At 32.8% G+C, this 15,524-nt stretch overlaps 1 protein-coding gene across 2 annotated transcripts in view; it reads right to left on the minus strand.

Annotated features, from left to right (window-relative positions):
- Nucleotides 1-1,777: 1,777 nt before the first annotated feature.
- The window catches only part of LOC108905003 (putative fatty acyl-CoA reductase CG5065), a 28,974-nt gene continuing 15,227 nt past the window's right edge, over nt 1,778-15,524 (minus strand). For both annotated transcript variants that reach the window (XM_018707754.1, XM_018707755.1), the window contains exons 5-8: nt 8,673-8,871; nt 7,129-7,368; nt 4,442-4,702; nt 1,778-2,003 (exon numbers count right to left, since the gene is read on the minus strand). In XM_018707754.1, the coding sequence (XP_018563270.1) occupies nt 1,904-2,003; nt 4,442-4,702; nt 7,129-7,368; nt 8,673-8,871 (800 nt within the window). In that variant the 3' untranslated portion in view covers nt 1,778-1,903. The remainder of the gene's footprint in view (nt 2,004-4,441; nt 4,703-7,128; nt 7,369-8,672; nt 8,872-15,524) is intronic.

Raw genomic sequence — 15,524 nt, forward strand, 5'->3', positions numbered from 1 at the left:
AGATTACGGTTAATCTTTGTTTACAGAGTATCTTACTCTTTTGTTTTCAAATGATCTGCAAATAGGATGCGTGTTTCTTTTTTCTTCGTGTTTAGTTTCCGGTATATCCCGTTTCAGATTCCAACAATACACAGCTAACATATTTACTTTCTATCTTCCTTGATATCGCTTTTTCATTTCTTTGAAGTCCTGATGGAGCCGTTTGACCTGTTTTTCACCTGATGGAACCTTTCACCCTGTTCTTCACCATGTCCTTCACCCCTATTCTTCACCCTAAATATAGATTTTACCAGATACTGGCCGGTCATGGACAAATTGGATATAGTTTCGTTTTTAGCTGCTCAAAATACCTAGGGAATGATATGTCCGATATTATGTAGAGCAAAATCAATTATGGAGCAATTTTGGTGTCCGTTTTCAACCCTAAATATAGATTTCATAAGTTGCTGCCCGATCGTGCATAAATTCTGACTACTGACAACAAATACGGTACTATTAAATGTGTAGTTATTGATAATTTCAACAAACTTTATTATGAGTAGAGGGAACATTTAAAACAAAAAAAAACTATTAAGTCTTTGTCTAGTTATGCTTCACTCGAGTAGAATAGGCCTTTAAGGTGACTTCAAAGGTAAACATCACAAGGATTAAGATCATGAGAACGTGGTGGTCAAGTAATAGGCGAATTTTGGTTACGATTTATCCATCTTCCAGGAAAATTTTGATGCAGGATCCATCAAAGACTGGTTTGCTGGGGCATGCTTGAGGTACATCATTTTCCTTACTTTCAATGGAATTTCATACAAAATAAACTGTTTTCTAAAAAATTGAGATAATCTCGTAAGCGACACGGCATAATATGAGATCCTACAAGGTAATGTCCTATCATAAATATGCATATATTCAGACTGAATGTGTGCTGCTGATGGAACTCGTGCGTATCATGAGGATTTTCATCGCTCCAGGTTATGCATATTATAGGTACCAAAAATACCAATTCTTGTAAGAGTTACCTCATCAGAAAACAATACAATGTTATAGAGATTGTGATGTATGTTTAACATTTTCAACATTCTTCTGCAAAAAGCAACTTTTCTGCGGAAGTTTTGAGGCAGCAACTGTTGTATAACTTTTAGGATATGATACGGCGATAATTATTGCTCTCATATGACTCGCCACAATACTGACTGTAATATATTACCTTGTAGGTGTTGGGAAATTTTTCTTGTGGAAACTGTAGGATTTTCCTTAATAATAATTAAAACAATTTATTTATTGACATTTATCCGACCAGAATAATGATGTATGAAGAATCTATTTTGACCTAGATATCTCTTGTTATATTTATAAATTAAAAAGAGGTGGTCCATCGCCACAGAAATTACTCTAAATGACGATTGCTATATTGAAGTTCGAATCAAGTATAATAATGTTAAAAAAAAAACAAAATCAAAGTGTAAATTTTTGAGAAATATTAATTTTAAGTTCGCAAAAAAACCTCTTACCATACTCACCTACATGCATAGTACTGATTTTTTTTTGTATTGAAAACTGTAACGTATTGTAGCAATTATGTAAACAACAAAAGAAATTATTAGACATTGCTGTTATAAACCCATTTTTATTTTGTAGGAAAAAAGTCTTATTTTGACCTCAAAATAAGCCCCTAAATTCTTTGTACTGAATTTTGAATCACCCTGTATAATAAATAATAATATAAATTACGGTTTGTACTTATTTATTTTTTATATTATTGTGGCAGAAATTATACATTATACATTATACATTAAATTATTACGTTCACCATATCTTCACTTGTTATATAAAACAACAAAACCTCTCCACATTGCTATGAGTAAATGTAAGGGTAAAAACGTTAAACAATGTCCTTTTCACTTACGCTTCAATTAAACACTGTCAATAATTTCAATAGCAATTTGCCGAAAAAATAGAAGACAAGTAGGTAAAATCCATACACGCATATTACATGGACTATGTACAATCTGAAAAAGAAAGGTATATTGAGATTAATCAAAAGTTTAAGTTTCAGTATTAGGATGAAAGTAAATTAATGTCAAAGAATGACAATGTAGGAGATAAGTAATTGATTTGAAATTAAGATGACAATTAGATGCAAAATGACAGTTTAAAGTAAAATATAAATTTTGATGAAATATCAATCTAAATTAATAAAAGTGATCATAAAATAAGGGTATATAGCAAAATAAGGATTAAGTAATATTGCAAAGGTTAAATTGGAAATGTAAAATTAAAAAGTAATCTGATTGGTTAAAAAGGATAAGTTAAGAAAAAATTGTATTTAAACATAAGAACGCAGTGCAGTGGTAATCAAGGAGACAGAAAAAATAAATAAATAAAAAATAAATAAGACAGGAGAGAGGAGATATAATTTTCAAAACAGAAAAAGAAGATTGTATAAGAAAAAGTTAAGTAAGTTAAAGAAGACGAAAGGAAAAGAACACGAAGCTGATAGTGAAAATCAGTTGCTGAGAAAAAGAAAGAAAATTTTCTTAAGGAGTAAGGAGAATACAAAATTGTCGTTTATCGTTCAGGAAACTATAAAGGAACGAAGATCACAACAGAGAAAATTAAAATTAGAGAAAAATTGTGTTTGAAGAAAGAATAAGGGTGAACACGAAGTTTGACAGATAACTAAAGAGTAATAATCAAATAGTCGTATTAGTAAAATTATTTGAATTGTCGTAGCTAGGAATAAAGGAGATAAGGAGTAGGAGCTATTAAGGCGAGTTAGGAATTTGCAACCAGCAGAGCGATACAGGAGACAGAGAAAGGAACAAATTGACAAAAAGGAGATAGTGAGTGGACGAAAAGAAGGAAAAAGACAGGAGAGAAATAGCAGAAAGAAAATTACTACTTAAAAATCGTGGATATTAAAGGAAAGAAAGGACAATAGATATGTATGTATAGGTAGGTAATAAGTAAATGTTAGTTTGTAGAGTAGAAATAAGTTATCGCAGGATAAATAGGGATATTTTAAAAAAAAATAAATTTATAATTTATTATGTCAATATAAAAATTTAAACACAGATTACAAAAATATTATTTAATATTTTTTAACAAAGTTAATTACAAGTAAAACCTATTTTGTGAACCGCCTGCTGAGATAAGACCTCATATTCTATTAAATTTGATGTCTATTATTTATACAGAATTGACATAGGTAATCTAATTGTCATTAAAATTATCAAACATGAGATAGAATCCCATTTTAAATCAAGAATACTTGATAAAAAAAATAACTTTTTAATTTACAATTTATATTTCAAAAAACAATTGAGTGATAACAAATAAAAAGCTAGCCTGGTAAGTAATAAAAATATATTTTCTAAAAGTAATATTCAAAATTTATAATATTTCCACTGACGCTCAACATTACATATTACATAGAACTACACAAACATTAAAAACTAATTATTTTAAATGGAACATCTCAATATATTAATATTTGTAATTAAATAGTATCTAAAAAGCTGTTTTATAGTGTGTACTTGGCCACAGAAGAATCTTATGTGTCATTTTCTCGTCCTTTTCCTACCATGAACACTTTTGTTGACGTTTTCTTTCAGTAAAATCGAGTTTCATAATTCTCGTTATTTTATGACTTTGCATAATTGTTATTTACAATAACAAACCATTAAGTATGAGAAAAAACTACACAAAATTTATTTTTTACACTTCTTTAGCATAGCTATACATTGTAATTGGGTCGCTGAATCCAAATCCACCTTTAGAATTCATACAGCATGTCATTTTTTTCTAACCTCAAAAAAATCGACCAAAAATCGAGGTTTGCAAGAAATTAATAGAATCGTGAAAAATTTGGTACGTAGGGGTTTCAGATTAATGTTATATTGTATCCGTGCCGATTTCTAGGTTCGCTAATCACGAATTTGAATTCATTATTGCAAAATTCAACATGGCGCATTCAATAAGGCGAACAAGATTTTCGAAAATTCAACAGATTAATTCCGAATTGGATCCTGGGGTGTTTTGCGGGTTGCTGATCACGAATACGAACTCAGAATGGCAAATTCAACATGGCGGATCCAATATGGCGGACCAGGATCCAATATGGTTGATTTTGTGGATGAATGTATGCATCTTCAGATGGATGGCTTTTTTAAAGCAGGAATAGATAGACCTATGAATGCATGGATCTTTGGATATTAATATAACCTGTCCCACTAAATCCTACATCCTAATTCATTTATGAAGGCTCAGTGTTAATGAATTAGAGAGAATTGATCCAACGCATTAGAGTAAGTATTTGAAATGTTTTCAACAAAATATTTGTTATTTTATACAAGTTTATTCAAATAATTCAAAATATTATTTTTAATCACTATCACTTAGCATTCATTCGATTTACTGAATAAGTGCTTGAAAACGATGTACTCACATTTTTTGTTTTTGGCGGCATCGGGGAAGGGATGACAAATCCTCTTTCAAGCAGTACTGACGTGTACCTAGGAGTCCATTAATCAAATACTCCTTTAAAGAATACTTGCGAAATTCTGATATGGTAAATATTTTTTTATCCTCCTCGGTTAAGTAGTTGTTGAGAGCTAAAAATTTTTCACTTTTGAAGATCCATTCTTTAGTCGCGAAAAATTCCAGCAGGTTTAAGCCGTCGTAGATTTTCTTCTGTATTCTCATCATACTGTAAATATACTAAGAGTTAGAGGTTACCTAAACAGCCTATACGGCTGCTTGGTTGGTCTTTGTCAAGAGTGATAGATTATTTTAGAAATACAAGATATGTCTTTGAATAGAAAATGTCAAGTATGTATTTTTTGAGCTCATTTGATCTCTTACCTTCTTAGAAAAAAAAATTTATCATTCCTATAAACGTTTTTCTTATTTTAAGCCAAATTCTCAAAACATGAGAACAAAACTTTCGATCACCCTACATTTCAATACATACAAAGTGAAATATTTCACGTTTTGACCCGAAATTAATGACAGATATCGTAATTTTACAACAGTTAAAAAACAATCTGTATTAATAATTAATTAATAATAACACTGTCTTCGTACTACAAAATCGATACATTTTATTTTATTTATTTAAAAACTGGAAAACGATTCTTGAAATTTACTAAATGTTTCACAATAATAGTTGTTTACATTTTTTCCGTAGAACAAGTCTGCCGCGCGTACACGTGGTATACATCAGATGTGTAGCGTTAGCTTATGCGCTGTTGTCATGTTGTGATGAAACTCCCCAATATACATCTATATATACATCTCATTAATTGACTTTTGTGCATAGGTAAGTTGATATAAAATATTTTGAACTAAGCAATATCTAATCTTAAAACTGCTGCAAATGATACGACCACTAGCCAAATGCTATGCAATTATGCAATGCAACAAATGCAATGTTGTATACAGGGTGTTAAAAAAATAGTGTAAAATATTTCAGGAGGTAATAGTATGAACCAAAATAAGCAGAAAAGTCTTAATAAACATAGGACCAAAATAACGGTTGCGGGGATATGGACCACTATCCGTTTTTCAAACATTTTATTTTTAACAAACAAAAAACAAAGTTACAGAAGATGTTCAAAGTGCCGTCCGTTCATTTCCAAGCAGGCACGACATCTTCGTCTCAATGATATTCGAACTCTTTCGAAAACACCCTCCTTGGTTTGGATTTCTTGACACTTTTGATTAATCCGTAGCTGCAGCTCTTCCAGGCTATTTACAGGAGTACCATACACTAATGTCTTCAAATATCCCCAAACAAAGAAATCTAGAGGGTTCAGATCAGGCGATCTTGGAGGCCATAAAACAGGTCCGGCCCTTCCTACCCATCTATGTGGAAAAGTTTGGTGTAAATGCTCTCTAACGGCCATGGAAAAATGAGCTGGAGCACCATCATGCTGGAACCACATTTGTTGCCTCTGAAACGTGCTTGGATGATCATTTATTGGATTTAATGCCAGTACTCGTTGCACATGGTATGGATAAAGCAGTTGCTCGTGAAGGATTCTCCAAACAAGAGGACCACTAATTCCTACCTCGGCTGATATTCTCCGCATACTCGTACCTGGATTCTGCTCTACCAGTGCTAGAATTTCTTCTTCTGCTCTAGGAGTGGATACCGACCTTGGTCTTCCGGAAAAATGGCACTGTTTGCTCAAGGAACCGGTATCACGCAATCTTTGGTGAATTCTTCCAAACATGCGTTGTGAAGGAATCTGGCGATTTGGATAAACGTCAACATAAAGACGTCGCGCTTCGGTGGCGTTTCCATTAGCACGACCATACATGAAATGCATGTCTGTTAATTCTGCGTTAGAGTAACCAGCCATAGCGAAAGAAAACTTGTGCACTGAGAACAACTGTCAAATACGTACTGTTTATTTCACTAAACATCAATAAGAAAATACACAACGTTTTTGCAAAATAAAAAAAGGGGCTAAAAAACATAAAACATACCATATCTCCGCAACCGTTACTTTGCGGACCCATGTTTATTGAGACTTTTCTGCTTATTTTGGTTCATACTATTACCTCCTTAAATATTTTACACTATTTTTTTAACACCCTGTAGAGTTCGGTAGGTCAAAATTGCCAACATGTGTAGATTTTCTGGAATTTACATATCCGTCAAGTGTAAGCCAATGCTGTATAGTGTGGGTGGTGCATATCGATACATTTGAAAGGATGTCTTGTCAATTATTCACTAAAGCTATACAAATGGCACACTAACAAAATATACACCGGATCGGTTGCAACGACCATAGCAACAAGGTTTATTTCTACAAACGATCTTAAACGAAGGGTACGTATTTAAAATTTCCTAAAGAATTTAGGAAGTTCGTCGCCCTTGTATTTATATTTTTGTAGTATTTTTACCTACTGCTTTATTTAAAAAATGAAAATTTACCACATGCCGGATTCTATAACCAAGTTTATTGTATCTTTCACCTGTCGCTTTTTTGTTCTAATTCGTCATAATTTTATTCGCAAATGTTTTCAGCCTGCTGTCAACTCATATTGTGGAGGAAAACAAGTTTCTAAAGCAGTTTTTAGTAACTACAATAATAAGTAAATAAAACTTAAAATAAAGATACTTACAATCTTTTTTGTCCACAAACAAACATTATCAAATCTATGAGAAGAGCGGGTAACCAATGAAAAAGAATGCTGTAAATGTTATGGACCAACTTGGACGACCTAATGTCGCCGTCAGGGTACCAAATTTGCATCTCAAATGGATATTCGTAATAAATTGATCTTCCCATGTTCAATATCTCTTGATATGTAAGGGGCATTACGGCGTCCTGTGTCAGATTATACACAGGGACTTCTTTAGACCTGTTGAAGTTACATTAACAATATAGGTACTTATAAACAGAAATAAATAAATAATAATGGTTCATATCGTAGCATGAACTAGTACCATGGGCATACGCAGAAAATTTGCCAAAGGCAATGGTATATACAGGGTGTCCCGGAAATGGTGGGCAGTCTCTCGGATATGAATAGATAATGAGAAAATAATGTCACAAGTTCATATAAAATTTTGTCCTCCGGGCTCACCCTCAAGAGTTATTAGCTCTTGAAGTTGAGAATTAAAAATGTTTTTTTTTGCTGTAACTTGTATTTTTCCATAAATTTTGAAAATTTTTTGGCTGGATCTATAATATTTGAAGCTGCTTTGGATGATAATATGAAATCCTCGATAATAATTATGGGGGCCCGGGGGCAAAGAACCCCCCACCAAAACTTCTAGAAAAAAAATTTTTGTTCCACTATACCCCAAATTTTCCATCATTTTATAAAAATTTATGGTATTTTATGTAAAAAAGGTATACTTGTTGAATATCCATAAAATATATATTTTTTGAGATAAACCCGTTTAAAGAGGAAGGTACCATTTAATTTGAGACATTTTATTTAATTGAAACATAGATTTAATCGTGGTTGGCTTTGACATGTCAGAGTATGCCAAAGGCAATTAAATTGTCAAACTTGGCGTAGAAGTTATGTTTAAGAAAAGGGTTGGGCACCCCCTCCACTCCGCCACTGTACAAGTTTTTGAACATTCTTATCCCTTGTTTTATGTCCCTTAATTAATAGACATTATCCCCCAAACATGAAAAAAATCGAAGCATTCGTTTATAAGTTATAATGAAAATTCGAGAAAAAAAAATTATATTCAACACCCTGTATCTCAGAAACGAAGCCTTCTACGACATATTATGTTTATAGGAACTTTTCTTTTTAAAACATGTGTTCTATCTCCACCTATTTTTTTACAACGTAATCGTGGAATGCATTATATTCGACGCAGAAGAGTCCAACTTACACAACGAGAGCGCAATCACTCCGATAAGATCACCTTTGTGCCCAGCGCTCTAAACCGAACGTTTTTTACAATTTGAAAATATACTCGTATACACTACACACTGTTAGATTATACATATTTTTTTAATATCTAGTGTTACATTTTCGGTACCAATATAAAGTGATTAGGACATGTTTGCGAGGTCTATTTGTTTTGATATTTTATTTGAATTTTTAGTCAGCGATTTTTTAGAAATTCACTGACGATTGTAAAAAATTACATTGTATCAAAATTATCGATTAAATCCTAAACCTAAAGTAATGGAACCCACCTAGTTTCTGCTTTTCCAACCATTTGTGCGACCACGATAGTAGTGTTAATAGCAAAATCCACAGGTATAAATTGCCCCCTGTTTCCACCATTGCAATACATTGATCTGATCACGCCTTTACCAGCGCCAACCAGAAGACCCACAGGGCCGTTAAGGCTATCGACCCATCCAGGGACTGGCTCGTCAACAGCAGGTATCACTAGAAAGAATTACAATTTTCTTTTCCAGTTTCAATTCATGTCTACGCAATCGGTTCTATCAGTTGTCTATGTTGATATTACAGAAGCGATACATTTCTAAAATTGCATTTTAAGATTTTGAAAGTTATAATTAGATTACTACGAAGATGACGCTGTTGGAAATTTGTGAGCTTGGTCATTGTTATTCGTTCAACATGAAGGTCCCACACATCCGAAGGAAAGCCTTGCGGTTAAATTTTGAACATTTTCCAGTAACTTTTGATCAAGGAGGAGATTGAAGAACCACACTAGACTGGCATATTCAATAAATTGATCGCACATAACTGGAGAAGTTTCGAAAGACAAGTTAGAGAAAGTTTTACTAAATAAAAATTGTATAGTATTTGCTCTTTAGTACTCTGAGCTTGTATGGTCTGACCATGACAGTTTAGAGTTAATTCAGACTCCTGAACGAGTTGACACTGTCCATTCCAACTATTTGATAGAGAGTTGTTCTTGGCAAGACACAGCTCTACACATTTAGAATTAGGTCACTTGCACCAACAGGTGCTAATGGAAATGCTAACTAGACATTGGTTTCTAGAGTAAATGAGAAAGAGTAAAAGGCTCAATACAGAATCTTGAGGAATTCCTCTAAAAACAAGTCTATCTCGGATAGAAATCGCCCACTCTGAATTTGAAAAATCTGTCAGATAAAAGGTTCCTAATCCATATTAACAAATTACCTTAAAAACTAAGAAGTATTCAAAAAGAATTATTACACAAATGTTGTTACTTTTGATCAGTTAAATATGTGGTAATTATTTCTATCGTTAATATTTTTTATTTAGGAGCAAATCAAATACGTAAATTCTTTATAGTTACACGTATTACTAATATATTTATACATAATTACATTAGTTAATATAAATTAAAAAGCTAATTTTTAAAACTATAGTATTATGCCAATATTAAGCCAAACAAATTTTTAATAATTTTACGTGTACCTATTTATAATTTAAACAAACCTAGACAGGTAGATTTATGTAGATAGGGAAATTTTAAAAATTAATTTAAAAATTACGAAATAATTATGGTCCACTTACTTAAAAGAGAAAATACAAATTTTCCATTCAATTAAAAGATACTCTGGCGAAGGTAGTGTTAACGATTAATGATAAATGTACAGGTATAAATAATTACGTATATACAGCGTGGTAAAAAAGTTCTGCATAAAATTCATATTTTCGTTAAACAATTTTTTTTTCGAAAAACGGTGAGCCCCGTCGATTTTTATTTGATCCAGGGCACCTTGTTATGTGAAAAAATTTTTTTTTCGATAATCCACTTACGGCAGCGATGACATAATTTTTTTTTAAATGACAACGCATATTTTTTTCGTTCGAAATTGATGACAGTGATAATTATCTAAACAACGGTGTGAAAATTTCGATGTCTTACATAACAATTTTTTTTAGAAAAATGCACCTTAAGTTCTTATAAGTGATAATTGTCTACTTACACTATTAATGGCTCCGAAAAGGACAAAGTTGACAAAATTACATTTCAAACGAGTAAAATTACACTAATGTTTGTGTAAGTCTAGCGAAATTGTTCGAATTGCCCACCCTGTACCATTTGGCATTGTCCTAAGCGTGTGTAAACGCCGTCTACACTTCGTTCAAGCATTCCCGGGTCGATTTGATTTATTTCAAAACGAATACGGTTTTTAAGTTCTTCCAAATCACCTGGTCTGTTTGTGTACACACGCGATTTCAAATAGCCCCACAAAAAAAAGTCTAGAGGTGTTAAATCAGGCGAACGCGGAGGCCACTCGATTGTTCCGCGTCGCCCGATCCACCGGCCAGTAAACGTGTTATTCAAGTACTCCCGTACTTGCACTCCATAATGGGGCGGTGCACCATCCTGCTGAAACCAAATTCTTTCCTCAGGAATATCAGGATCCTCGTTGTTCGGGAATAACTCTGCTAAGCTTGGGACCAAATCGAACCGCAGGAAATCCAAATAGCGAGCAGCAGTTAAATTTTCCTCGAAAAAATACGGGCCTAAAATACGACGCCCTATTATTCCCGCCCAAACGTTCACCTTTCGGGGGTGCTGATGATCTACTTCTTGCACCCAGTGCGGGTTTTCCTGAGACCAATACCGGCAGTTATGTCGATGCACCGATCCATTAAGATAAAAAGTAGCCTCGTCAGAAAAAATTATGTTCTTGAGGAAGTCGGGGTCTCCGTTACATCGATGCATTAAATCTTCACAAAAGTGGAGACGGCGGTCTGGGTCGTCCTCAGTCAATGCATGTATCAAGTGACCCTTATAGGGGTGAAATTTCTCTTTTTTGAGAAAGTTCACCACAGTTACATGTGAAATATCATTGTTCAATGCAATCGACCTTGTACTAGAATGAGGGTTGTCCTGGAGCTCCACCAGGATATTCAATCTAGTTTCATCATCTACTCTAGGACGACCCGCACGAGGAGCATCTTTCACACTACCAGTTTCCTCAAACCTTGCCAGTACCCTACTAACCGTAGATTGCGTAATTGGTGGTCTGTCAGGGTACGTTGCATTAAATAATTGGCAAGCTTCTTGATGGGTTCGTAACTTATCGCCGAAACCAATCATCCTCAAAATATCAATTCTTTCGCGTTCACTAAGTTTTGCCATTTCGAATTAAACGATTTCACCAAAGAATGTTAAATCGGTACTGATTTTTAGTCTTCAATATTTCAGGTAATCTACTCCTTTCAAGTAAACATTTCTTTGGATCTTTTTTTTTTGAGGAATTTATCGGCAAACTCGAAGACAAAAAGTCGACCTTAATTTGCTACATACTATTTGGATTTTGTGCGGTTGAACTTGGTTCTAAATTTTGCAGTTTAATCAGGATCCTGACAATATCTGATGAATAATTCCGCAAATATTACATAACACCAGTTGCAACTTAAGTTATCTGAAATGCTTTCTGCCGAATAAATTTTTTTCTAAGGCATTTGATCCGTAAACAGCAAATTATTGCATTCAAGAACTTAAGGTGCATTTTTCTAAAAAAAATTGTTATGTAAGACATCGAAATTTTCACACCGTTGTTTAGATAATTATCACTGTCATCAATTTCGAACGAAAAAAATATGCGTTGTCATTTAAAAAAAAATTATGTCATCGCTGCCGTAAGTGGATTATCGAAAAAAAAATTTTTCCACATAACAAGGTGCCCTGGATCAAATAAAAATCGACGGGTCTCACCGTTTTACGAAAAAAAATTGTTTAACGAAAATATGAATTTTATGCAGAACTTTTTTACCACGCTGTATACTAAAAGATATTTGATTTTTATTTACCAAGCGATATCATTACGAAACTGTCATGTGTGGATGCGCTCGATGTCTCGAAATTAATAAGATAAAAATTATAATGTGGATAAGTGTCAGAAAGTGCAGTAATAGCAAGTTGTTTTTTTCTTCTCTTTCTTTCTTCCGGTTAGTGGTGACGTTTGGGTAGCCATGGAAGTATAATATGGCTTTTTTTCAGAATACGTTCAGTTACCTCTAACAAAAAACAAAATTTCCACGTTATTGATTGTCTCCGACTCCTCATGATTATGCATCATTTAAAATTAAATTTCTAGGGGAAAAAATCATATGAACTGTTTTTACGAAAAGAGTGGTTATAGATTCTACTTCAGATTTATTGAATTACTTGATCGTCACCTACCAAAAGCAAAACTAGAAGTGAACAGAACGAAAAAAGCTGAAAAGGACGTAGTCACATCATATTATAATTTTTAGGATTATTGGATGAGTTAAAAACAAACTAAGCCTGTACAAAGTAACCTGAAATTATTGGCAATTAAAAACGAAAAGAGCAAATAGAAAACCGCAAGCGCGGATCTTTATGGCATGATAATACAAGAATTTGTCATTTTTTTTTTTTTCATTTCCTAAGTTTATTTATTTATTTATTTATTTTTTCATCTCCACGTTTGCCAACTGCTTTGACGTCATCGAATTTATGATTCCAAGTTTCATAAATATTTTTTATGAAAACCCTCTTCTCAATAACTTTTGTTAAAATATCGGTATCTCTAACCTTTCAAAAGATATAAGATGATATGTATAAAGAAAAATACTGGTTCGATCAAGTCTGTTACTGTTTTTTTCAGGTTTTTGTAGAATACAAGATACTTTCAATGTTTATATTCATTACTTACATATTTAATTATTTTTGAACAAATTTACTACATTTATTAAATATGCTCGAAAAGATTTGAAATTAATACGACTTTATAGAAACAAATGATTTATGTCAATGAATATAAACATAGAAAGTATATTTTTTCCACAACAACGCTGGTAATAGTTATTTACACCATAAAGGAGGTCAATTATATTTAACTGCTGCGTGGTGTATAAGTGATGTATAACATTTTATCTGCTCCCACATTGTTTACGGTTCATGAAATAAAGATTAGCTTTTATTTTTTGACATTTCTTAATCAATTCATTTTGACATTATTCGAAATCTTCCAAAGTCGCCTTGGTTGTTTGGATTTTGTCGTTTCTAATAGCTGTTTTACATTGACAATTTATTGATCAATTAATTCATGAAGTCGCTTCATCAAGAAATTGGACAAGTGTAATGTACCAAATCTGCTGTCAAATAACTTCATGAATTTATTCATCAAGTTCTTGACGAATTAGTGCATGTTCTAATTTTCGTCAATTTCTTCGTGAAGTTCGGAAGTACCAACCCAACAGATTTCCAGCCTCAGATCAGTAATGAGGTTATGTTATTGGAATATGTAAATAATTGTGTGGCGTCGTACTAGTTTTGCATTGTTTTTACTGATTTGTTACTTACAAAAACTAATATTTATATAATATGTGTCAGAATGGTACCGCTGTTGTATCACTACAATTATGAGTGGAAAGGTGACATTTTTGAAATTTATTTTCTTCTTTGATTCATTGGTAGAACTGATTCATACGTCAAAAAACTTGAGAGAGTCTGTAGCAGTGTAAAACCACACTGTTTACCAATAAATTCGTGAATTAATTCATGAAGAACTTTATCAATTTATTCATCAAGAAATTGTCAATGTAAAACAGCTATAAGGTGTTTATAAACAAAGCTACAGAAAAGTTGTAATTTTGCTGGTTTTGAGTTAATATTTCTAAATGAGTGATTTTCAAATAGAAAGTGCAGCAAATGCTGCCTGCAAATTTTTATTGCCCGAGAAGTCGAAAGTGCGCTACGGACGGACGAGCATACAGAAATTTCGAAGAATATTGCCAGAACAAAAACACTGCTGTTTCTGAAATGTCACTGCTAGCATATTTCATGGAGAAGTCAAGAACTTTAAAGTTTGGGAAGTGAATGAATACTCAATGATTTAGTCAACTATTTTCATAGAGGAGAACGTGGATATATCAAAATACTCCAAGCTGAGACAATTTTTGAAACGTAAGAATGACGGCTACACACCTAAAAAGTCAATCGTTTTTACAAGAGAACAAGTCAACGATTTTCTCGTTCAAGCACCCGATAACACATATTTGCTAATGAAGGTAGTGACGGTCTTAGGCATTGCAGGAGCATGTCACGTCGTTCTGATGAGTTATGCAAAATTACCTTGGACAACGTCAATTTCAAAAATTTCGATGACATTATTGTAGTTAAGTAGGTACATTTCCAGTTTCTAAAAATGGTATGTCACGTATGTTTACAATTATTTCTCATCTGGGTTCTGTTTCTCACCTAGAAATTCTCAAGAAATATATCAGGGTTAGATTGGAAATTAAAACTGAAATTTCACGCTTTTTTATGCGCTATCAAGCAGATAGATGTTACAACCAACCAGTCGGCAAGAATACCATTTCTATGATTCCTAATAAGATTTTGAAACTAGAACATCCTGAAACATATACAGGTCATTAATTCCGAAGAACATCGGCAACGTTACTGGCTAATACAGGACTTGTATTACATGGACATGTATTAGCAATCAAGAGACATGGTGGGTGGAAATCAGTCATAATTGCAGAAAGTTATGTTGCTGACAGTTTAAGTAACAAAAATGAAATAGCCAACAGGATTCTTTACAATGACACTTCAACTCCAGATTGTACTAGTTCGTCACATTATACTGTTTTAATAGAGCGGTCAAATCATTTTGAGAAAAATATGACAATTAATAAACGCCAGGGAAATAATTGTCCAGATTTTATAAATCTTACTAAATGTAATAACTATACAATTACTATAAATATTCATTCATAATAATTAATAAACTGTAATGTTCATCAAATATTTCTATTTATTTGTTCATAAAATTTATAACTCGAAATCGCTTTTTCTCTAGTAACCTCACTTACCTCCTGTTGTCCATAGCAACTTCCACTTCTACGGTAAAATCTACTTCCCTCCTTAAAAACAATGTGTTAATAGTCTCTCTACTACAGTGGGAGCAGATAAGATTGGTAACAAACTTGATCAAACTAGTGTTTTTCTCTATACATATTTCTTTATATCTTTTGAACAAGAAGAGATATCAAAAAACTATTTTAATAAAAGCTGTTGAGAAAAATGTTTTATAGAGTAACAAAATCTGTGTGAAATTGAAAAAAGTAATGCTCGATTTTGCTCTTTTCAT

Source organism: Anoplophora glabripennis, unplaced genomic scaffold, assembly GCF_000390285.2.
Source record: "Anoplophora glabripennis isolate ALB-LARVAE unplaced genomic scaffold, Agla_2.0 scaffold73, whole genome shotgun sequence".
Lineage (NCBI taxonomy): Eukaryota > Metazoa > Arthropoda > Insecta > Coleoptera > Cerambycidae > Anoplophora > Anoplophora glabripennis.